General features: G+C 50.1%; 10 protein-coding genes across 10 annotated transcripts in view; 4 read left to right on the top strand and 6 right to left on the bottom strand.

Moving 5' to 3' along the window:
* The window catches only part of Pmar_PMAR014527 (DEAD box ATP-dependent RNA helicase, putative), a gene marked incomplete at its 5' end in the record, with an annotated part of 4,167 nt that extends 2,394 nt beyond the window's left edge, over positions 1-1,773 (bottom strand). The window contains 11 exons of the mRNA XM_002779385.1: positions 1-27; positions 71-182; positions 228-371; positions 417-510; positions 566-657; positions 708-832; positions 876-981; positions 1,109-1,221; positions 1,277-1,382; positions 1,469-1,586; positions 1,649-1,773. Of these exons, the coding sequence (XP_002779431.1) occupies positions 1-27; positions 71-182; positions 228-371; positions 417-510; positions 566-657; positions 708-832; positions 876-981; positions 1,109-1,221; positions 1,277-1,382; positions 1,469-1,586; positions 1,649-1,773 (1,162 nt within the window). The remainder of the gene's footprint in view (positions 28-70; positions 183-227; positions 372-416; positions 511-565; positions 658-707; positions 833-875; positions 982-1,108; positions 1,222-1,276; positions 1,383-1,468; positions 1,587-1,648) is intronic.
* A 1,318-nt stretch (positions 1,774-3,091) lies between these two features.
* Pmar_PMAR014528 (hypothetical protein) lies at positions 3,092-3,352 on the bottom strand (the record flags this gene model as incomplete). Its single annotated transcript, XM_002779386.1, has 2 exons — positions 3,092-3,174; positions 3,226-3,352. 2 exons carry the CDS (start codon positions 3,350-3,352, stop codon positions 3,092-3,094), a joined length of 210 nt encoding a protein of 69 aa, XP_002779432.1.
* A 1,705-nt stretch (positions 3,353-5,057) lies between these two features.
* Positions 5,058-6,460, bottom strand: Pmar_PMAR014529 (hypothetical protein; the record flags this gene model as incomplete). Its single annotated transcript, XM_002779387.1, has 8 exons — positions 5,058-5,244; positions 5,314-5,441; positions 5,492-5,623; positions 5,744-5,875; positions 5,923-6,042; positions 6,091-6,181; positions 6,252-6,325; positions 6,380-6,460. The coding sequence occupies 8 exons, from the start codon at positions 6,458-6,460 to the stop codon at positions 5,058-5,060; spliced, it is 945 nt and encodes a 314-aa protein (XP_002779433.1).
* A 1,659-nt stretch (positions 6,461-8,119) lies between these two features.
* On the top strand, positions 8,120-8,395 carry Pmar_PMAR014530 (hypothetical protein; the record flags this gene model as incomplete). Its single annotated transcript, XM_002779388.1, has 2 exons — positions 8,120-8,289; positions 8,332-8,395. Coding segments are annotated over 2 exons (234 nt in total), but the record flags the coding sequence as incomplete, so codon positions are not given.
* Positions 8,396-9,392: 997 nt separating this feature from the next.
* Positions 9,393-11,015, top strand: Pmar_PMAR014531 (hypothetical protein; the record flags this gene model as incomplete). The annotated part of the gene is made up of 10 exons (XM_002779389.1): positions 9,393-9,447; positions 9,619-9,689; positions 9,775-9,866; positions 9,913-10,029; positions 10,082-10,174; positions 10,388-10,507; positions 10,562-10,674; positions 10,720-10,792; positions 10,838-10,907; positions 10,953-11,015. The coding sequence occupies 10 exons, from the start codon at positions 9,393-9,395 to the stop codon at positions 11,013-11,015; spliced, it is 867 nt and encodes a 288-aa protein (XP_002779435.1).
* A 679-nt stretch (positions 11,016-11,694) lies between these two features.
* On the top strand, positions 11,695-13,885 carry Pmar_PMAR014532 (hypothetical protein; the record flags this gene model as incomplete). Its single annotated transcript, XM_002779390.1, has 13 exons — positions 11,695-11,819; positions 11,885-11,972; positions 12,018-12,150; positions 12,183-12,282; positions 12,362-12,536; positions 12,907-12,973; positions 13,018-13,121; positions 13,168-13,263; positions 13,314-13,352; positions 13,399-13,454; positions 13,501-13,590; positions 13,634-13,761; positions 13,806-13,885. 13 exons carry the CDS (start codon positions 11,695-11,697, stop codon positions 13,883-13,885), a joined length of 1,281 nt encoding a protein of 426 aa, XP_002779436.1.
* A 107-nt stretch (positions 13,886-13,992) lies between these two features.
* On the top strand, positions 13,993-14,641 carry Pmar_PMAR014533 (hypothetical protein; the record flags this gene model as incomplete). The annotated part of the gene is made up of 4 exons (XM_002779391.1): positions 13,993-14,023; positions 14,284-14,377; positions 14,427-14,504; positions 14,554-14,641. 4 exons carry the CDS (start codon positions 13,993-13,995, stop codon positions 14,639-14,641), a joined length of 291 nt encoding a protein of 96 aa, XP_002779437.1.
* Positions 14,642-15,806: 1,165 nt separating this feature from the next.
* Pmar_PMAR014534 (conserved hypothetical protein) lies at positions 15,807-16,939 on the bottom strand (the record flags this gene model as incomplete). The annotated part of the gene is made up of 8 exons (XM_002779392.1): positions 15,807-15,887; positions 15,934-15,998; positions 16,057-16,119; positions 16,218-16,369; positions 16,417-16,463; positions 16,521-16,601; positions 16,653-16,716; positions 16,818-16,939. 8 exons carry the CDS (start codon positions 16,937-16,939, stop codon positions 15,807-15,809), a joined length of 675 nt encoding a protein of 224 aa, XP_002779438.1.
* A 729-nt stretch (positions 16,940-17,668) lies between these two features.
* Pmar_PMAR014535 (replication protein A 70kDa, putative) lies at positions 17,669-21,910 on the bottom strand (the record flags this gene model as incomplete). The annotated part of the gene is made up of 24 exons (XM_002779393.1): positions 17,669-17,711; positions 17,756-17,886; positions 18,109-18,192; positions 18,239-18,288; positions 18,339-18,410; positions 18,502-18,607; positions 18,706-18,841; positions 18,983-19,049; positions 19,134-19,257; positions 19,306-19,369; positions 19,414-19,511; positions 19,590-19,680; positions 19,730-19,800; positions 19,843-19,950; positions 19,996-20,131; positions 20,180-20,249; positions 20,303-20,480; positions 20,543-20,737; positions 20,783-20,896; positions 20,984-21,091; positions 21,257-21,325; positions 21,394-21,463; positions 21,504-21,596; positions 21,822-21,910. 24 exons carry the CDS (start codon positions 21,908-21,910, stop codon positions 17,669-17,671), a joined length of 2,367 nt encoding a protein of 788 aa, XP_002779439.1.
* A 154-nt stretch (positions 21,911-22,064) lies between these two features.
* Pmar_PMAR014536 (hypothetical protein) overlaps positions 22,065-22,287 on the bottom strand; it is a gene marked incomplete at both ends in the record, with an annotated part of 1,090 nt that continues 867 nt past the window's right edge. Inside the window, one exon of the mRNA XM_002779394.1 lies at positions 22,065-22,142. Within this exon, the coding sequence (XP_002779440.1) occupies positions 22,065-22,142 (78 nt within the window). The remainder of the gene's footprint in view (positions 22,143-22,287) is intronic.

The following is a 22,287-nucleotide window of genomic DNA, read 5'->3' on the forward strand; positions in this document are numbered from 1 at the left end:
AGCCCTTGGCACCAGCTCGGGCAGTTCCTATAACAACACTGCATCATCGGTTACTAGCTATACACGTTACTTCCGCATCTGTGCACAAAGAGCTTGGAGCTTGATGGGAAGTCGTAGTTGATAACGTAGTCCAACTGGGGGATATCAATGCCTCTAGCGGCCACATCAGTCACCAACAATACCTGGCGACTCATCCATCGCTGCTCATAAGACGTTCAAGTCACTACCGAGGCCTTTCCCGAGCGGAACTTGGAGAGGCTAGATGTCCTCTGAGTCTGGTCCATGGACCCGTAGATAGGAGCGTTGGTGATGCCAACTTGTGTGAGCAATGATGCGAAGAACTCTACATTGTGACGGGTCGCGACGAACACCTAGAGCGATGGAGTAACGGGTCTGCTCGGCAGATTGGAGCCTACTATAGTCTTCGGAGACCAGGCCTTCTTTCCGCCTTTGCCAGCTGCTACAACGGCCGTCGAGCTGTCTGCATTCGCGTTCCCCATCGACTGAAGCCTGCAGTGTGACAATACAAGCCTTCGACGAGGCGTGGTAGCAATTCACGGCTCACTTGCGTAATAACGATATCAGCGCTGCCGGTTTAGAGTCCGCAGTTGTATAGAGGAACCACAGATCTAATGTGTCGGATATTGTATGCTCCACCTGACAGCATTCACGTATGTACAGCGGTGAGTCGAATGAGTGCGTCTCACGTCAAGACGGATGAATTCAGTGGAGTCTGATCGCAGACCTGCCCTACTAAACTGTGTGAGCTGGCTAGGCAGTGTAGCCGAGAAGAGGAGACACTGACGGGAAGGAGGTGTGGCTTTGAGGATAGCTGAAGCGAGGCATGGGCATGGGAAATAGGACTAGTTTAGTACTCTGCATGTCATCAGAGAATCCCATTTCGAAGAGCCTATCGGCCTCATCGAAGACAATGTACTGCACACGCTGCAGGGATAAGTCCGCTTCCACCATGTGATGGACCTACCAACACTCGATCGATCATTACAACTTCAAATTCGCCGGGGTGGCAACCGACTGACTCAGCCATGCATAGCTATGACCACACTGGCATCACTTAGGCATTTCGCTCCATCACAGCCCCTACTACCAAGCGTCCGGGAGTGCAGATAAGCACATCAGGATTACTCGAAAGTCTGTCGAATTGTGACTCCATGCTGTGACCACCAACGATAAGGCATAGACGGAGGTCAGTAAACTTCCCTGGGAAGACCATTCGTAAATTTAAAGCAGGCCTATCGGGCAGAGCTAGCGTTACCAAGCATTCTTGTAACTTTGATGGTCTGCATGGCCAGCTCGCGTGTCGGTGATAAGATCACAGCTCTCGCTCCTACTACCTCGCTATGGCCCTTTAGGGTTTGTATCTGCAGTGAGCCTTACCTCGTGCATTCATTGTGCAGTGGTATGCCTCGACTTTGTACGTTCTTCGCGGAACTATTCCCAGTAGTACCATTGGTATAACAAAAGCTGCAGTCTTGCCGCTCCCAGTCCTTGCCATCGCCACCACATCGCTGCCTCCTAGTATGACAGGTATTGCCTTCCTTTGTATTGGCGTCGGCTGATTGTATCTAGGACCTCACGACTTACCAACATCGCCGACTATTGCCGAGATAAAGAGGGTAAGTACTACCCCATCTTTTGGATAGCCTTGAATAGCGGGTCCGACAGCCCCATGGTCTGGAAGGCTCCACCACTGATTTTCTTATTGGTGGTGTGGCCGACGTCGCGGCCATTGGTACCCTCGATGAGGACCATGAAAGTAAAGAACCTTTCCTCGGGAGCCAAATGGGATCACTAGCCCTCTTTTACACAGGCACTTATCCCCCCACCAAGTTCCACACTACAAGTATTGGAGAGCTCACTGTTGGCAAGAAGCACGACACCATCAGAAATACAAAGTTTGAAAATCGCGCGCGCCTCGAGTCATAGGCACATTAGTTCTACCTTTTCCCGCCTACTCCGCGCGCGCCACCATTTTCTCACTCTGGCCACTTTTTTCTCCTGCGCGCCACTTTTTTCTCCTACGCGCCACTTTTTTCTCCTGCGCGCCACTTTTTTCTCCTGCTCGTCTCTTCGCCTGTCTCTACGAAGACAACCCGCGAGGTTGTATTCGGGACTCACACGAGTCTTGCGGACTCCGAATAGGCGGGATGCTAGGTGCCGGATACCCCGGGGTGATACTGGGTTGGGGTTGACTAAGGATCCCGAGAGGTTGTATTCGGGACTCACACGAGTCTTGCGGACTCCGAATAGGCGGGGTGCTAGGTGCCGGATACCCCGGGGTGATACTGGGTTGGGGTTGACTAAGGATCCCGAGAGGTTGCATTCGGGACTCACACGAGTCTTGCGGACTCCGAATAGGCGGGATGCTAGGTGCCGGATACCCCGGGGTGATACTGGGTTGGGGTTGACTAAGGATCCCGAGAGGTTGCATTCGGGACTCACACGAGTCTTGCGGACTCCGAATAGGCGGGATGCTAGGTGCCGGGTACCCCGGGGTGATACTGGGTTGGGGTTGACTAAGGATCCCGAGAGGTTGTATTCGGGACTCACACGAGTCTTGCGGACTCCGAATAGGCGGGATGCTAGGTGCCGGATACCCCGGGGTGATACTGGGTTGGGGTTGACTAAGGATCCCGAGAGGTTGTATTCGGGACTCACACGAGTCTTGCGGACTCCGAATAGGCGGGATGCTAGGTGCCGGGTACCCCGGGGTGATACTGGGTTGGGGTTGACTAAGGATCCCGAGAGGTTGTATTCGGGACTCACACGAGTCTTGCGGACTCCGAATAGGCGGGGTGCTAGGTGCCGGATACCCCGGGGTGATACTGGGTTGGGGTTGACTAAGGATCCCGAGAGGTTGTATTCGGGACTCACACGAGTCTTGCGGACTCCGAATAGGCGGGGTGCTAGGTGCCGGATACCCCGGGGCGATTCTGGGTTGGGGTTGACTAAGGATCCCGAGAGGTTGTATTCGGGACTCACACGAGTCTTGCGGACTCCGAATAACCAACGCAAGATCGATAACACAAGAAGCGGAGCGGGGTTCAACATCGAAGCGTTAGCGTTCACATCATCTCGTCGATAACTGATAAGCCGACGTCTGCATCATCTCCAATGAGCCTCGAGTCTCGAACTGCATTATAATTAATTGATCTGAAACGCTAAGCTGCTAGGCAAGGAGCAATGCGGTCGAAATTTTCCTACCTTCACGAACCGCGTCTGAGCGAGCATAGGACATCAAGCATTCCTCGATCTTGCGTTCTCTATTCGCCTCAACCACTCTATCATAAACAATGACACAATGCGGGCGGGTAGCTTTGATCTCCGCCATTATAAATTCCGTGGGTTTATTCATATCTTCCATCACTGGTGTGGTACCTGATCGGCGCACTGCGTTGGCACAATGCTAGCCCAATTTAGCGGAAGTGTGGTACGATATTGTGAGTATCGCCGCTATTACCGGATGGTCCGTGCACCACACCGGAGTGGGGCTCCGCATAGACCTACTGGGATTTGAACCTGCAACCTTGGGAGTGAGAGTCGTGAATATTGAGCACTAGGTTATTGTGCGCCTTGCCTCGAGTCATGGCTTATTCGTTATACTTTTCATGGTTGCCGGGATTTCCGATGCCCACTCAATGGGACCCTCCGGTGATTTAGCTAAAATCATCTGAGGTTTCCCCCTGAGGGTCCGTGTCCCAGGATTCGGAGGCATCTCCAGCAGACTAGGGATCCAGTTCTTTCAACTCGGTCAGGCCGACCCTATAGTTAAGGTTTATGCCATCCCAACAAGTGCCCTTTTGGTCGAAAGCCTTTCGGTCCAACGTATGATGGAGGTGCCGAACGATCATAACAGGATAAGCATCTTCCAGCTAGGGGAGATACAGTGTGAGCTATTATAGTTCAAAGACGAGGATCAAACTCAAGCGTCTCTTTTCAATTTCTCTCTGAAACATGACGAAACATGTTTTGAACGGAGCAGGCTGAGAAGCAGAGTCGTCAGAGTGGCCGAAGACCCTTCGCCCGAGTTGGAGTTCGCAGTGTATTATTCAATCGAATCTCGACACATCCAGGGTCGGGGACTAGACGTGCTTGCACTTAGCTGGTTCCTGCTAGTGCACGTCTCATTCTCATACTCGCGTTCGGTAGTCGACTACTTATCTCAAATTATTCATACAAGTCGAGCAAGCTGGAGAACAATGAAGGAGCTTCAATTATGCTCAAGTCAATGCCTTGCCGGACTACGACCGCCGTGGGAATGGGGCCGCTATGCCCCGTATAGACTACACAATCCAGGAATCTATTCGGGGAATGAGGCCGCTATGCCCCACATAGACAATATCATTCAGGAGTCTATTCGGGGAATGGGGCCGCTATGCCCCACATAGACAATATCATTCAGGAATCTATTCGGGGAATGGGGCCGCTATGCCCCACATAGACAATATCATTCAGGAATTGATTCGGGGAATGGGGCAGCTATGCCCAACATAGACAATATCATTCAGGACTCTATTCGGAAAATGGGGTCGATATGCCCCATATGGACTATAAACACAATTTAGGAACTTGTAAAGGGAATGGGGCCGCTATGCCCGCAGAGTAGAGTCCCACACACGAGTAAGGACATTAATGTTGGTAGAGCCGTCGTGATGAGTACTGGATTTTCATTGTGAATGTTCGTCAATCGTGAGGGTCCCGTAAACTCATCTCGATGACTACTGAATCACCCATGCTTGGTAATCCCACTAGATTTCACCGAGTACCATAAACTTCAATAGCCCCCACGCAGTCCTTGTTGTATGCATGGTCATGCACTTACACGTGATGTGGTCGCCAGGAACAAAACACTGCTGGTTCACTCAACTCAAAGCCGACGGCAATATCATATTCCACACACTCAAAGGGCATGCCGTGAATAGCTGTGACTATTGCTCGAACTAATAGTTCGGATGTAAAGAGCCTGTAAATAAGGACGACCGCGTTTCCTACTTCTTGATGACAGCGTTGCAACTCACGACGTCTTGAGCTAAACCTTAGGGCTTCTCCGAGTCGCTTGTCGCCGCACGGACTCGCATTTCCTTGGCCTCGCTCGTACGTTCTCCCGTCGTCTCATCCGGGCTATTAGCCCATTCCGAAAGACCCAGGTTGACAAGACTGGTGACGGCGTGATCAGCCGAGCCGTTGAGACGCCGTAATTGCATAGCGTACTCCTTGGCGCGCCTGATAAGTTATCGATGATAACGACTCTCATGAGAATCTTCATTAAGCCGTAGCCAGCAGCTCACGTACTCCTGATAGGCCAATCGCTTTTCTTCATCACCTATCGTGGAATAAGCCACATACATGTTAAGACAGGCCACGAAGCGGCCTTCAGTGCTGCCCGTAAGTTCCAAATGCTTCTGGTAAAATTTCAAGGCCTGTAACTTACCGCGTGCAACAAGAAAATGAGGTGTTGCAAAAGGTTTACTTTCGCTAACCACTCCTTGGAGGATTCCTTGAGATTTCTGTCAAACTCTGCGTTGCTCACTAAATGATGATCGATTCCTAGACAATGGTAAGCCAAGGCTTCCCCTTGCACGTCTCGACAACGCTCGCATACCTGAAAAAGACCTTATTGCAATGAAGAGAGGTGAAGGGCCGAATGCTGGTAGACCTTCGCTGCTGCTACTTGGAACAGAGGCACACAAGAGAGCGAGAGAATAACTAGTCTTCCTCTCACCCCAAGAAATTGTGCATAATAGGCAATCGCCTCTCGCCACCGACCCGCGTTGTCGTACAATACACCAATTGAGTAGATGCAGCGTCCCTCCTCGCGGAGTCGACCAGCTCTTCGGCACGTGCTCCGAAGGCACTGAAGAGACACGTGGGTTCAAACAATACAAGGACCACCAGAATCACCCGCAGGTCGGCCACTCTCGCGAAGGGGAGGGGCGCACTGCCATCTGTTACTCGCTGAGGGGTACGTAAATGGTGTGGCAGATGAAGCCGTTGAGGGTTCAGCAAAGGGTTAGATATGTTCTAATACAGTAAATTATTATGACCACGTCAAGCAAGACTCGGCCTTACTGGAGCTAGAAAGCGTTTCCTTCGCATGTAACTACTGCGTCCGACCGATCGGACTGGCCTGCTGGACGGAGAACGAGCAGCTGGAGAGCGACTGACAATGGGGAAGTCCAGATGAGGAGGGTATACCAAAGAAGTTGCCTCATCTGGGACTTTCTGGTTACCTTCGTATCGATGTGCTCGGCCTTGTTTTCTGTCGAGACCGATCTACAGTTACTCGATCTTCACGTGGTGCTGTCTAACAGAAGGCCACATGGAAAAGGAGCTACACTGTGATAGGCCCTGTACTCACCTTAGCCCTAGAGAGGTTGAAGTCGAAACCGTCACCAGGCCGCAAAGACTTAAACGATGACCGATATTCTTCCATCTGCATGTTTAGGATTCGAAAGATAAGCTAACGCGAGATCCAGTAACGCGATTCATGCTCCATAAGCATTCTTCACCTATGCCAGTACAAATCTATACAGCAAGATACGCATGAGAGAATGCCATCAACAGGCCATCTACGACAGGGGACCGAACCACATACATGGGATGTCTGGACGATGACGGTGCGCGTGCCGGGATTGATATTCTATCACTGGCTATATGCAGTGATATTCACTGAGAAAATCTCATCGATACCCCTCATGTCAGATCAACGGCAGCATTGATGGGTCAAGGAAGATATGGTCTGATCCGCCTCTGAATTCCTTCGATCTTTGCCGCAAAGAATTGACGCAATTTCGAAGATGCTCGCAAAGATTTTGCGAGCATCTTCGAAATTGCGTTGGAGGCGTGCGCGTTTAGCTCTTTCATCGCGCGCGCCTCAGCGCAATCTTTCTACGAGGGTTCTCAATCAGCGTTACTGGTCCGGATGCAACACGATTCCCTCTATCGTTCCCATCATTAGCATGGTCATCGCACTTGTATTCACTTGATACGCTCAGTTCCCATAATTACCTCGTGACTAGACGATGGACACAGCACGGCCCTTGGAGCCCACCCGTCTTAGAATACGACGCCTTACCTCAATGGACTTACCCGTCATACAATCACTATATCAGTAGTTGTTGCGTGAGGCCCGACAAGATAGCATGCAGCTCTTCTTAGTGGAGGAACAGCCGGCCAATCTATCACAGAGGCTTTCTATGCTTGCCAAGGGGAGGATCTTTCAGAATTGGCAGAAAACTCGTGAGACTACTCTGGGATAGACACAATAGACCAATCGACCCTTGACCTGAGAAGATAGCTGCAATGCATGTCAGCTCCATCGCTATCGTTGTGGAACACGAGAACCTCTCTATTGCGGGTTTTGCACTACTCGACAACTATCCCACAGTCTTGGAAGGTAAAGCTATTGAGGACGATCGTGTTAGGGTCGACTGATGGGGTTTGAAGGATGAACTGTTAGTAAAGCACTCCTTTTCAGGAAGAACTGAAGTAGCCAACGACGACCGAGGTCTCACTAGGCAAAAGTGGGAACTGCGGATAAGAGAACTATCATAGTAACTTGCCCCTCTTAGATCCGCAAATGCAAGTGAAGATGAAAATACTCGAGGAAACTTAGTGTAATTCCGTAACCACGCGCCCATCATTCTTAAAGAGACACAGTAGCTTCCTTTCAGCTACCATCAGTGGGGGCCCCTAAGCAAAGCCCAAAGGATATACCAATACAACTCTCTCTGGTTCAAGTGAGATCATTTGCCATCAACGCTGCAGGAAAGAAGCGACGAGTTGAGGTACTTCGTCGCACAAAGCGGGGACGAACCACGAATACTAGGGGAAGTCTGTCAATGGGTCCTGGCTGCATTCCCAGAGGTCAACCATCTACTACTGTAGGATGTCTCCAAGGCCACATAGCATTTGACCGGACTCCTTAGGCACGTTGGGAAGGAGCTAGCCATCGAAGCCCACACGTTCGGCTTGCGACCTTATTTGAAGCTCTTCACAGAGATACCAGGTGGGAAGCACCCAGACCAGCATAGGGTCGATTCACACCCACCGATCAGGTCCATTCGATCAACGAGGATTCTCAGGCTCCAATTGCAGCATGTACAGCCCTAGAGTGCCCTTTGCTTGTGACTCTCATAGCAGTTACCATTGTCCCAGAGAGCGTGCCTTCCCTCCGCTCACTATATGTGCTGCTACAGTCGAAGACCATGATGACCTCGTGAAGGTATTTGATGCCCAAAGTGACGTCGTGACGGATATCTATGGCGAGTAGGCCGACTCGAGCTCTCTCCATAACACCAGCCCTCGTAGGTACTTTCTAGCAGAGCTCATCGCGGCTCAAGACGAGTCTCACAAGAGCCTCGTCGCTCGACCCTGTGGTAGTCAAATCGCACTATCACCTCCGCATGATACGATTCAGGTCCCAATGATAGCGATGGTCAAGGCAAGGCTGTAGGGCTGATGTGCATAACGACGGAAGTGGATGTAGTTCAGCTCGTGACGGTATCGATTGCTATGGCGCTCTTAGATAAACGTGCTGGTCAAATGTTTCCATCTGGAAGACTACGACTTCTTACTTAAACCCAAGTACGTGTGCTCAGCCATCTCACTACGAGCCTCCTCTGCAGCGTTCTATCACAGGTTCGCCAGAATGGCGAGAGGCTCCCTTGTAGCGGAAGCTTGTCGTAATGCCCAGCGAGCCAAGCGAGACTCGACATGTGGTACTAGCAGTAGTCGCTATGATCACGGACGAGTCTCCTCCTCATCATCCTCCTTTCAGGGTATTCATCAATAGGAGACCGTCTTCAATTCACTCTAGAGCTGCTCGACTTGGATAGTGTATTGGCTACGCTAACAGAAGATCTTGACGGCAGTGTCTCAACTGGTCTGATCGAGGTGGGCTACGTTACTTCCTTTTGTGTGTAGCTTACAGTGTGGGGAGATATGCATATGCTCGAATACATGTGTTTATCATGATGGGAAAATAACTTTGAGATTTTGGGATATTCCTGCTGGTTTCCTGTACACTTTTCCCTGACCTTTAGTGTGAACTTCCATCATAAGCGAGGAAACTTTTGATCTTAGCTGAGGGGAGCGAACATACATTCCTCCAACACTGGCAGCTTGTATTCTCTGATTAGATACCACAGCTCATCTCAGCTGTGGTCTCAGCTCTTGAACATACTCCCATTGATGATGGTGACACTTGTCGTAGCCTCCCCCCTGCAGATTTGCAGAAAGCTCTAGAAGACCTCTTCCAGCAGTAAAAGCACCTCGAATACTATTCGTGGCGCTCACTAGTATTCTCAGCACTACCTCTCCCCGGCCGATAGGAGAGGTCACCAGCACGTTGGACACATTCCTTGATATTGATGAAGACCTCCGTCGAAGCATTGGGGATGCCTTGTTGGAAGCACGATCGACTGGGTACGTATAAGTGATGAGGATAGTCATAGTGCGATCTTACTCATCCGTGGTTGGCAGTTACGGGAGGTTGTGTCAGCAAGTTCCTACTCGTGATGGAAGCCAGGGAGCAGCAGCTCTTAGTGAGCAATGCTGAAGACATGTGATACGTTAGAATTTCCTCTTTTGGTGCAGCCCTCACTGAGCCCAAGGAGCGTTCCGGTGTGGATGGGATATGTGCTATGTTGAGTGAGAGTGATCTTCCAGTAAGTCGGCATTGATGCTCATCTATCAGAACTATACTAACTATCTTATCTATCGTAACTATCGCTGATTTCGGTCCTCATTTAGGCGGACTCAGCCGTGTTGAAGATGGTCCTCACTCTATGGGGAGGCCTGTCACAAGATGACCTCAGCACTGAAGCACTCGACGCATCTATCATGTGCGACTGTGCTACCTCTCTTTGTTTGAGTGTCTTGGAATGTTAGGACCCTCTGCGGCCTCACTGAGTTGCCTCCCGTTGTCACCGAGCATGAGCCAGAAGCAGCGACCGCTAAGCTGTCCCTACCGCCTTCGCATGACCTTTGGCTATCCGACGTGCCACAGTCCGACTCATCATCATCATCTCTCTCCTAGGCTTGTATTGGTATTCTGTAGGTCTGCTAAGGACGTATTCTGCATCAATATGTTCTGTCTTGATCCACAGTATCAACGCCACAGCCCGGACTTCCTGCTGCCTGCATTTTCTATGTGAGTTCTTCAATTCCATCGAGCCCCACCTCATGAGTTTTTTCATACAATAACGAGTCATTCGTGAGGAAGAAGGTTGCAGACTATGAGATTGCTTGAGAAATAATTCCACAAACTTGAAACTAACTTTGGTCGTTTTCTAAATTCGTATTTCACAACACAAAAGGCAAAGAGAGCTTCATCGAGCAGTTGAATGTCAGTCGCTCGCCTCAGGTTCCCAGACAAAAACTACTGCGTCCTCACGCAGCCTCACGACGTGCCTCAGAGCAACTTCCTCTCATCTATGTTCACCCAAATCCGCCCTAAGATTGGCACTACCATTCATCACGTTCTGTGAGTCCAACGAGCCTGCAGCCCTTCCAGGAGCCTATTCACTCTTGCGATCAGATACCTCGCCCATCGCGACTCTTTCTTTGCCCGGATATCGGGCAGTCCACTGCTACTCACCGATCGAAACCCTCACTGGGAAGTCGCCGTGCTCCCTCGCAGCTCAAGTCTTGGTAGCGCGGAAGCCGAACTTCAGTGCTCGCAGGGATTTTGCTCAGCCTCTCTCGATTGGTCTAAGCTCGAGCCTGTAGCATCATCCATCACTGACAAGCACCGAGACTCCTTGCAACGGTATGCTTTCGTCTGCTCACCCTACAGGAACCATTTTGCTCACAGGCGGTACGAAAATGACGAGGTAATCGTCATTGCAGTCCTCCTCGACGCTCAGCCTGTTGCAATGATCGGGGTAAGCCTCGTCACGGTATGGTAGAGGCATCACGACTCTCTTCAGGTAGAGATGATCACCAGTAACGACAAAGAGGCGGATCCGATAGACATTTTACGATGTCAGTAGCTACTCGCTGTTCGTCGTTTATGCATCTGTGCATCGAGTCAGACTGCTACGACGTAGACCAGTACCTCTCCCCTGCTGCATATAAGGGCTCTGGCTCTTGCTGTCGCCTCATCCACTGGGGCATCATCCCGATACTCATCGGACAGACCAGAAGGATACTGAACATGGCCAATACTGCACTGGGAACTCGACTCATGTGAAGACTTGATATTGAGGCCAAAGGGATTCTCACTGCAGGTCTATCGCGGTTAGTAACAGTCTTAGTCACGATGACTCTAGACTGTCTTTGGCGAGCTCATCTGGGAGAAGTGGCATTCTTGATGAATTTGTAGGCATTCAGGGGTTGCCTAGGCTTTGTTCCGTCCCTCTGTTTATCCGGCTCTCCATCATCTTAGTAGGAATCAGCAGCGTCACGAATGCATATGACATGTTAGCAGGGCATCTAATTATCGTATCATTATCTCAGGTGCACCTACGTCCAAGACGTCTGCCGGGCTTGACCACCATCAAGCGGATTCCGCCAACCGCGACTACCTTTGCCCGAGTACGCGCTTTGTCGTTTGTGGTATGGACACGTGTTCACACACTCATATGAGGGGAGTTCAATCCTGTCGAGAGTTTAACATGCAACCGAAGCGTCTGCTAGTCGGCGCCTCACATAGCTTGCGTCTTATCTTAGATGGACGAGTCAGACACTCCTACAGCACGATGGCAGCAGCGAGAGTGGAAGGAGAGTATTGGTGGTAGGCAAGAGAAAGCTCTCGAGACTCACGGAAAGCGGCTCCGATTCCTCGAGGGAACACTGTGAGTCCTATTATCCCACGGCTGGCCACTCTCATCAACATCAACAATGTCGTTCGTCCTTGTAGACGGGATGCTTATACGCAGTGCGAGTCCATGAAGATCCTCACGAAAAAGATGATACTCGACAAGAAGTGCATCGTCAACGCGAGAATAGTAGGCCCCTCAACACCCACGAGCAGCCGTCCATCCTACTCACAGGTCGTCGTTGGAGCTTCTGATACTGGCTTGTCGGCCCTGTCATCGCTAATGTCGATGCCCAGGCTCCACTTCACCTCGCTTACGCTATTGGCACCCGGGGGGATCAGCTATTTCCTGGATGATGACCTAGACCGTAAGTGTATGATGACGACTGCGTTGTGGTAGGCATCAGTTCCTCACAGCACTCACTCACCAAGAAGCCTCTCTGTCACGTCTGTTCAAGAGCCAGGCGTCCGAGAGAGGCCACACAGCGTCGCTCCGCCAAGTGAGGCGTTTGACTGCCACTACTGGCGCGTGAGGATCTCTATGTAACGGACGTCCGTGGAGCATGCAGGCTTTCCCAGATTCTCCCCTCGGGAGCTGCGCCGTCTCATGATGGACTCTCGTGTGCGCATACTAGATGCGAGGATGATATCCCTCAATCGAGGCGCGAAGACTATCTCTGTGGTACCGAGCTGTGAGGACGGTTCGGAAGCAGAGGCTTCTGGAAGACTTATCGAAGTTCCTTATGACTATCTGGTTCGAATGAGCTCGATGCAATGTGGCAGAGGATTGGCTTTACTTCAGGTCTTCACACCGGGTCTGCAAGATCGTGGTCTGCACTCTCTTAATATCCGCTCGATGGGAGTCGCCGACATACCATTGGGGTTTAGACACGTCAACGGCTGTAGATGATTCAGGTCGACCTTCTTACGAACAAACATTGTCATCAGGTTTGTCATCCGCCGACAGCTCATGTGACAAGATTCTCGGAGATGGTTCTATCCTGCTCAAATCTCTGATATGGAATCCACTCAGCTACGTGGTTATCTACGGGAGAGCTCTCGATTCCTATTGCGCGGTTAGGGGTCATCCGTCTTGAGCCGGACTGGATAAGTGCCTGCTTCAGATTCAAGGTTTGCTCGGCAGGCTTGTCCCTCCTAAGAAGATCGTGCTGGTCCTACCGCCCAGAAGAAGTAGTCACCTGTCCTGATCAGTGGCATTGGACTGTGGATGTCAGGTCGTGAGACTATCGCGGATGAGGACGAAGTACTGCCTGTGGACGCCTTTGAAGAAGGCGAGGCTGTTGAGCAGAAGTTGCACTGCGTTCTGGAGAGCATCGGAGTACTGCCACCTGCGCTGTAGGGGAGACCACAGCCGGAGGGAATAGGTACGGGTCCATAGTGACCTCACTCTGACAGGAGTGGAGCAAGACACCAGGCATCGGCTTAGTGCAGTCAGGCTCATCGGGTTACCTGGTGATACGGTGAGGGAAGCTTTGCTGGTGTTGGGCTGGCGAGCGATTGCTGCTTGTAGGATAAGTCCGAGGAGCCGCAAGGAACACGAGGAGGACCAGTATGTCCTCGCCTAGCTCTGTGTGCTCTGTCTACGTTCATACCAGGTACGAGGGATTCTGGAGAGGCTGTTAAAGGCGAACACCTCGGAGGATCCAATACAGTAATAATCCAATCGTATGCGCCGAAATCATCGGGGCCTGTATCAGATACAAGATCACTTGCCGAGTTTTGCTCACAGCTGATGGTCACAGCGTCGACCCGAGAATATTCTCGTGCATTTACGCCAATGAGCTTGTGTAAGGCCTACGCAGTGGCAGTAGAGGGCGATTGACTGCATAGGTATGACGGACGTCTCATTGTGGACCACCTCTTCCGAACTATAGACGAAAATATCTTCGCTGCCGGCACTCTCTGTGAGTTCTCCCGTCGGTATGTAGAAGCTCAGGGTAGCGGCAGAGGGACGAGGAGTGAGCTTCCCGGTGCAGCTGAGAAGTGATGGAACGGCTCTCAGAATTCCATCAGAGTCTGCGCCTGGATGGCTACAATGGTCGTGAGGTTGGCGGCAGGCTAGCTGAGGCCATTGTCAAGTAAAATAATTTCCTGGTGCTCTGTCTCGTGATATGTTATAGTTTTCTTGCTGGCGATGAAACTGTCCGTTTTTTCGAGAGTTAATCAGGTGCCTCGATCCTGAACGGTCTATGGCTGAAGCTTCGGGAGATGTTACTTTTGGTGAGGCTCAGGAAGATGAGAACTTGCAGTCATCGACAAGCGAGTCTATCGTAAACTTTCATTCACCCGTGTCTAATACCTCATTGGTTTCAGAACCATCTCCTGCCGGAATTCTCGCATCCTCATGTCTCTACCGGACTACTGCCCGGCTTATTCCACTACTACAGATTAGTATGTCCCAGCGATGAGGATTATAGGAAAATCCCAGCGGGCAGGGGATAGAGGCGAACTATTGGAGGGTGTTGAGTTTAGCTGCTCAGATACTATCGTCACCGACGATCTAGATCAATCACTGGGCACAGGGCACTTCTGTGAAATGAAGGTTGATAAGTTGGGGAAGATATCAGAATTGACGTACTTCCATGTGGGAGATCCGATAACCTCGTGATTGTGTATTGGCCAGATATCTGGGGGGAGAGCCGCTGGAGCTGCATAACTTGCACGCGTTGCTTGGCATGCCAGTCGCCTATCTCAATGACATGTGATAAGGAGCGCTGATGTTAGCCTGACTCCCGTACGGTCTGGCATAGATCCAAGAAGTGCTCCGATGGGCAGACCAAAGCGATTATCGAGTACCTCGAAGATAGTTGGGCGAAGGCCTTGTTCCACGAGAGGTAGGTCAGTGCTCAATTGAGCAACAACCGTCTTTCCATTTGACATGATGCCGGCTGCGCACTCTAGTGGTGTAACAGCACCTCCATCACCGTGTGTGGTAATGCCTCGAATCCTTCTGCTAAAACCTCAGATTCACGTCTTTCACCGCTTCTCTGACAAAGAGCGGGAAAGCAGAACTCCTTTCGACCGTTAGAACTATATTGAGTAGCGGTGATGATGAAAGGTCACTGAAGGACCAGAGCGTGACAGACGAGGTAGCTGCTGGCAACACAGTGTACTAAACTAGGAATGTTTATCAGCTCGTCTCTCAACTGGAGGAGAGGTTACCATCATCTTGGAAGGAATCGTTGAAGGATCGCCTAGTCGAGTATATACGAGAGAACGAGGACCACCTGCCGTAAGTCGAGTTAGTCACAGTAGCGGAGGGGAGATTATCCATGCAGAGATTACTTTTTCCCTGAGGAATGGGCAACCCTTGCAGAAGAAGCACCTGCGGGACGCGGAGCTGGATCATGAGTGTTATAAAATGGAATCATGGATGTTGGATATCCATTATAGATTGGTTGCGTTGTTAGTGACACTCTCCATGGAGTTTCGAAACTGAATTCTTCGATAGTACCCGTAGGTAGAATTTTCCTCGAAGAAGTTGTTGTCCTTGTCTTTATTGGCCATGTAAACGAAGTCCTCACCCACGAAAAAGAAATACCATGTAAGAATGTGTAGCTGCACAGTGTATTTTTCCCTCTAGTGAGATGCTCTCATCCAAATCCAAGGGCTCAATGTACTCACTCGCGTCTGGGGAACTCTAAACCGGTGGCATAGCGGCCCCATTCTCCGAATAGATTTGTGAATAGTTTGATCAGAAGGAGCAGAGGGTTGTAATAGGGGCCACATGTGCAAGTTTGCTCGAACTCAGTGCACTAGCACTCCACTGGTTCCCCCACCACATAGTTCCCTCAATGTTCTCGAATATGAAGGTTTACATGATATGACTGAGTAACTCATTGTTCTGAGCATCACGTTGCTGTACACTGAGTAACTCGACAGGAACGGATGAACCAACGATACTTCATGCTTTCCTTCTGGGCATGTGGTCAAAGAAAACTACCTGGAGGTACTCACTTGTCCTGAGTTGAGCAGGAAGTGACTTAACCGCCACCCAAGCTTCTCACGTGACGTCGTGACGTTCCGAATTGTCTCCAGGATCACGTTCCGGATTGACATCTATCAGCTTCCGATCTCTCTTGTTCTGACACGCTGATACTTGCCTCGAATACCACGCAGTGGAAGCTCACCCTGAATAACAGGCCCATTTTTGTGTCCGGGAGAACCTGGAAATTGGGACTTTCGTTGGCTGTACCTGTCAGATGGAATACTGTAGTGTTGCTTCAATTCGAAGATCTTGGGAGTGGTCCTACATCGTTGAGTCTCCCAGTTGTAGAAACACAGGTCAGTGGGCCGTGGTAGTATACGTTTTTCTCCTGATTGTCACATGGTTCGCAGCACCAATCTCGGAAGACGATGATATGTAAGGTTCGCTCGTATCGAGTCCGGAACAAGTTGAAGGGGATGATACTACTTGAGAAGTAAGCCTCGAAGTCATCCGTCCTCAGCCTGTGACCGTAGTCGATGTATCCGCTGATTTCCTGCCCTTTAGAGTTCTTATCGCGGATGAAGATGATACAAGAGATCTTTCCACTCCTGGCCATCTCCTCCCTAGCTGCCAAGTGTCTGACAGTCAACACTTCCTCGTGATGTATACCCCAATTCCGCATGACCTTAGAGTGGGGAAGGCAGTGAGGTCCTTGTTCGCAGAGGCAAGCACCTAACTCTCCAGTGTCTCATCACTGACGACTACATGGCAGTGGAGCCTCCAACAGACCTTAACCATGCCTTGTAATTGACGCCTTTTTTCCCTTTCCGCGGCTTCGCGCTTCTCGTTGAACTCATCCCGAGACATAACCTGGGATCAAGTAGATTCAGTCAACTCAGACATCACTGTGGTTCTCCGCACATCTCCTCTCCTACAACCAAGCTCCACAAGCTGACGCGCAAGTTTGGTGCCTCCCAGGTAAAATCTGCGGATACAAGGACGGGACTTCCCAGGCTTGATGAAAATCCACATAATGAAACACAGATCGAAACGGCATCTGTCGCGCATGTTTAACTGTGCTCTTACGTATCTTTTTCGGTGATTTGCGCATCGAGGTAGTCTTCGTAAGATCCGTACTTATCGAAGAACTCATCGCTGTCATCAAAAACAATAGTGGCGCTCCTTCCTGGTCCTTCGATAGGGATCATTGAACGAAGAATCCAAGTCCTGTAGCCGTACTACCCGCATTGAGAGTTCATCACCTAGGGCTGAGCTCTGAAACCAAATGCCACTCAGTAAAAATAGTAGGAGAAAAAACCCGATCTATCCGCCTAACGGGGAAGACCCACGTGGGCGAACAGTCGCCATTTATACGGAAATATACAACGTCATAAAACACGCATCTGTAACGACCAGTGCGCACGAGAGAAGTAATGTCAGGATGATGTAACCCGCTGAGCGATGATGAGCTATGTAGCAATGACCTCTTGATCGCCCACCGTTCCACAAGACAGAGAAGGGTTGCTTGTCGCGACGCGCGAATTCCTTGGAAACAGCCCACATGATCTAGTTGGTTTCGACATCACTGAGATCTACAACCACGCCGGTTCATCGACACTTTTCCAGGAAAAGTTTCCCCACACTATTTATACAATATTTGCACCCCTATATTCTGGAGCTCGAATAGACAATGCCGAAGGGAACAAGCTGTATCCATCTGTTATCGCGGTATGCTGGCTATTCCATTCACCAACTCGACGACTTCGATCGACGGTACCTTAGAAAATTTCCAGGCAACGCTCCAGGTTGTGAAGCTCCTGTATCCAACAAAGGCGAGCTAAGGATCACATGCGGGAAGTGTGAGTACTCTAATTAAACAACCCAATAATGAACTGATATCATAATTGAAACTCTCAATTCTCAACGCATAATAAATATCAATTTCTTGACCCGTTGTTGGGATCGACCTTCTGCAAATATCTGCCGACCAAATGGTTCACTTTGATGCCGGCACCAGCACTCACGTCTCGATCTGCTGCATCATTTGCTGGGCATCCTGTTGGAGGATCTGGTCGGTTATTGGAGTGAAGTCAGTCATCGATACATTCACACGTTCCTCATCGGTGTACACCTCCTTTTTCGATCGGAGCCGTACCTACCACACAGTTGCCGACAAGCAGATTCTACTGCGGATTCGGGCATGCGTTTCGAAGATCTCCCAAGAGCTTCACCTACGAATTCAAACTCCCATTCTCCTAGTGTTTACAGAAGTGGAACTTTCAATCTTAATTTGGATTTACATCCAACAAACGGCTGCGGCCATTTGTGTTCTCATCCGTCGCATTTGAGATCGAGGTGTACGAGACCAGTTGCTTACATTAATTTTTTTAAATTGAGTGTTGTTGATGAGAGTCTCAATCTCATCTTCCCCCATACCGTTCATCATATCTTGCGCCGATACCTGCCGAGATTACCATTTCATCAAAGCAAGGAACTGCCGATCTCACCCCGAGCAGAGCCTGGGCCTGCTCATCAAATGCCCTCACCATCACTTCACCTGAATGATGATAGTCGTTGAGCCGCGATTTCATGCCAAAAAGAGTGTACCGGATATATCGGCTAGTTTGATACTGATTATGTACCTTGGCATGCATTGCGGATTTTGATGGCCTTCAATACCTACACAAACAGGGACTCTCACATGAACAGCTGGAAGCTTCATCTATCTGTGGTGGTGTATTTCGAAGAACTCAGCAAGAGTAGTACTCACATGACCACGTCCCTGTAGAGATATCCTGCTCGACCTTCTTGCTGCATTTACGTATACCGCCACGACCATCAGGTATCTCCGTTATGCAACTTGTATAGTAGAGAGGCTGAGGACAACGTCCAATAGTATCAACAGAAGGAGGGTACTATACGGTGTTAAGATAGCCACGTGGACGATGCTCGATTCACAGAGAGGATCACTTACTTTGTCGTTGGACTTGTAGATCTGCGCTACTGTTGCGCGCGGAATGTTGTGGGTATTGACAGGACGTGAATTGGGGACATCCGATGATGCCTGGCCAGAGAGGCTCAAGTAGAGGTTGTTGTCCATCCTCATGACGCTGGAAAGGGAAGAACAGGAAGGAATAAAACAGAACCCCGCCAGTCCGGTGATCAGTGTGATTCCGAAACAGTTTATAGATGCCAATTTCCAAGCTATGCAGTGATACAGAGCGGTCGTACTATGCCAAAGTGCAGCTTACTCAATAACCGTCTTAGGAGCGTTCCCTCCAGCACCACCTCCTCCACTCGACAAGGCTTGTACCGCACCTTATAAATACATGTACAGTAGTAGTCATCATATAAAAATGCGTATAGCATTAGCCATCGATGAGTCTCGTCCTATTCCCCTACCTGTCTGTCCCCCTTGCAGCCACCAATTCTTGACCTCAAAAGCCCGAGAATCGTCAGGATCCACCTCCAAAGTGGTGGTAGAGGCAGTCGTAAGACTCTTCCCACCATAGTTACTGATACGAGCCTGGGAAACAGAGCAGAACATTCTGGACTGTCCTAGCGCATTGAGTACGTTCTTTATCATCACAACAGGATGATACTGCACTCTATTCTCGTCCACTCCGCAATTCTGGGCCCTACAAGCAGCATCTTCCCAGCCCCGAATGAGTGACGTCATTACGTCTCTCCCCACACCGTCATCTCAATAGAGCAACCACTATCGTCAACTATGGTGAAATTTCGTCGTGCCCTCTCCTGTCCAGTATTCCTCACCACAATCTGAAGCATAGCAGGACTTACACAACTATAATGATGATACGCCTCAAGAATGGTAGAGGTTGACGATAGCTGTAGTACCGTAGAGATTGGAGCGCAATGCGTGATGATACCACATAGATCAACGAACTCATCAGCGTTGCGATCCTGAATCGTAGCGATCTTTGATATCCTGACAGTAAGTAGTCCTCATCTCTCCAGCCTGTAAGCACTTATCCTACTTATACAGTATCCGCGGTATATCAGCTGAGTCGTTGGCCTCCTCAATAATGGCATCATCATTGAAAGTGAGCTGATAAAGGCATTCATCATCTACTCAGGGTTATCACGTTACCTCATAGGCTGCTCCTGGATTGAACCTAGCATTGGCTTGCTTCACTTGGCCCTTACTGAAAGTATACACTCTGCCTTGTTGGATAGCAGGGTAGAACTTAGTGACAGCCTACACACCAGCAAGTGGCGAGAGAACTGACCAGGGAGGACTTACGCTGTTGAAGAAGGTCGCTCGAATCTCGCCGTTTTGATCATCGACTAACTCGATTGAGAACAGCTGTCCTTCTCCTCGAGCGTTGACGAAGGTTCGTACGTCCGATTTGCTCGACACTCTACCCTTGATGGTCCACCTGATAGCAAGTAGCAGCTGAGGATGGTACCACTCTGGATATTCCTACTTCTGTGAGTACACGCTGAGCTGTGATATCGGGATGATATCACTAGCGACAGGACGATACGACACGGGACCTAACAAGGGACCAGGATATCCATTCGGAAGTCCTTGATGAGTGCCTTATTACCACTACTGTGTGGTTGTTGAGGTCCACCGTAGTGCTGCTGCTGCTGATGCGGCGGTTGTGGGCGACCGGGTTGGACGGCTCCTGCGATAGGTCGCTGCTGAGTGTTACCACCCAAGGAGACTGTTTGGTGACGACTGAGCATCCCACCGCCCACGGGTTGCTGCTGGTTGTTATGTTGCTGAAATGGCACGATGTGGCGGAAGGATGGTATATGGCATATACTATATGCCGACGATTCACCTGGTAAGGATTCGTCGGATTCGCCCGTAGTGGTGGTCCAGTGACTTTATGCGGATTTTGTGTTTGTTGTTGCTGCTCCATAAAAGTTGGCAGTTGCCTTCCACCCGATGCCCCTGAGGACCCTGCTCCACTACTGCTACCACCACCACTGGGGGGCTGCTGATATTGATGTTGTGTTTGCTGCTGGTACCCCGTCTACACCCAAGACGCCTCCCGTACAAGTAACATAGGGGAGCTTACTGTGGTAGTAGCAGACCCTCCGTATTGCGGGTACCCCCCAGTCGTTGTTGGGACATCGAGCGTGGGGTACTGCTGCAACTGTGAACCACGTCCAGCTGGCTGAGCCATACCATTCTGAAGGGAAGACCTCCTCAAATACTATTAGACTACAAGATGAGATCCGTAACGATGATGATGATGATCCAACGAGATAGGACTCACCCCATGAGACGGTACATTCTCGTTAGCAGCATTATTAGGCATCGTCGTCGCTGAGCTCGGACGATAGATTACCGGGTTTCCTATAGCATCGCGTAGCGGCGGGCACACCTGAAAGAGGACATAAAGAATCTGTAAAGAGGTGTTCACACTGAAGACTATGAGTGCCCTAAAAATAAAGAGAATTTTCATAGAGGTGTGAATCGCCTGGAGAGGAGCCAACGAAACGATATTAGCCCATAGGAGAAAACATCCCCAGCGAGTCCTCTCGAGTACCTCTTCGCAATCCTTTATTAGGAATACGTGTTTACCCTTCACATTGGCAGAGGAGAACGTACATCGACACTGACAAGAAGATTACCATACTTGGGTTGTTGAGGAATTGTGAGGTTGCAAGGCTTCCACCCGCCTACCAGCGCGTACTGTCGGAATTGTACATTACCCGGTAAGAGATGTCCAAACGGCATTGCACTTGAGCAATGGCTGACACACAATGACCAAGGAGAAGACAGAGACAACCTACATCCCATCAGAGACCACAACACGTAGCCTTCTCGTCCCGTTGTCGGCTGTACCCATAGCTGCTACAGCCGTGATCTGAAGGATTGGATGGTACCTGATAGAGGCCGCACGATGAGGAGACGTTCGATAGATTCAACTAGAGCCATGTATATCCAGACCGTGGATGAGCTTGATGATAACACATACAGTGGAAATAGGAGAAGAAAGACAAATAAGGGAGAAAGCAATGGCGAGGAGGGCATGCATCGACTTAACTTTGATAGAATCACTACTGCTAGAAACAATTGAAGTGCGAGGTCCCTACCGTCCGTGCACCTACCCATTAAGCTCATTTGGGCTCATAGTCGGCAAACGACTGATAGCACCTCGAGTGAGCATGCTACTCTCGGGGGGATTGTAACCAGACATTGAATTCTGCAAGCCCTGATGAGAAGCATACTCGACACTCCTACTACTGCTCATAATAACGACTCAACTCAACCCCTTCATATCGGCATGAATAAAAAGAGATGTCGTTAGTGCCCTTCCAAGGGCCATTGAAAATTATGTCCGACCAACAAGGCTACTCGCCAGGCGTGACCATCTTCTCATTGTACTGCTCAGCTGTGAGATACTTATCACCATCAGCATTGATGAGCCTCTGAAATGCACAGACTTCATTATGTGGAGGAAATTTGTCGTGGCGAACGAACCCTAGAGAACCGTGACCAACTGAACCCTATACTACTCAAATTGAGTTTCACGAGCCATCCATCACCTCAGCGGCCTCGTTCACTTGGGATGGG

This window comes from Perkinsus marinus, assembly GCF_000006405.1.
Source record: "Perkinsus marinus ATCC 50983 genomic scaffold scf_1104296947560, whole genome shotgun sequence".
Taxonomy (NCBI): domain Eukaryota; phylum Perkinsozoa; order Perkinsida; family Perkinsidae; genus Perkinsus; species Perkinsus marinus.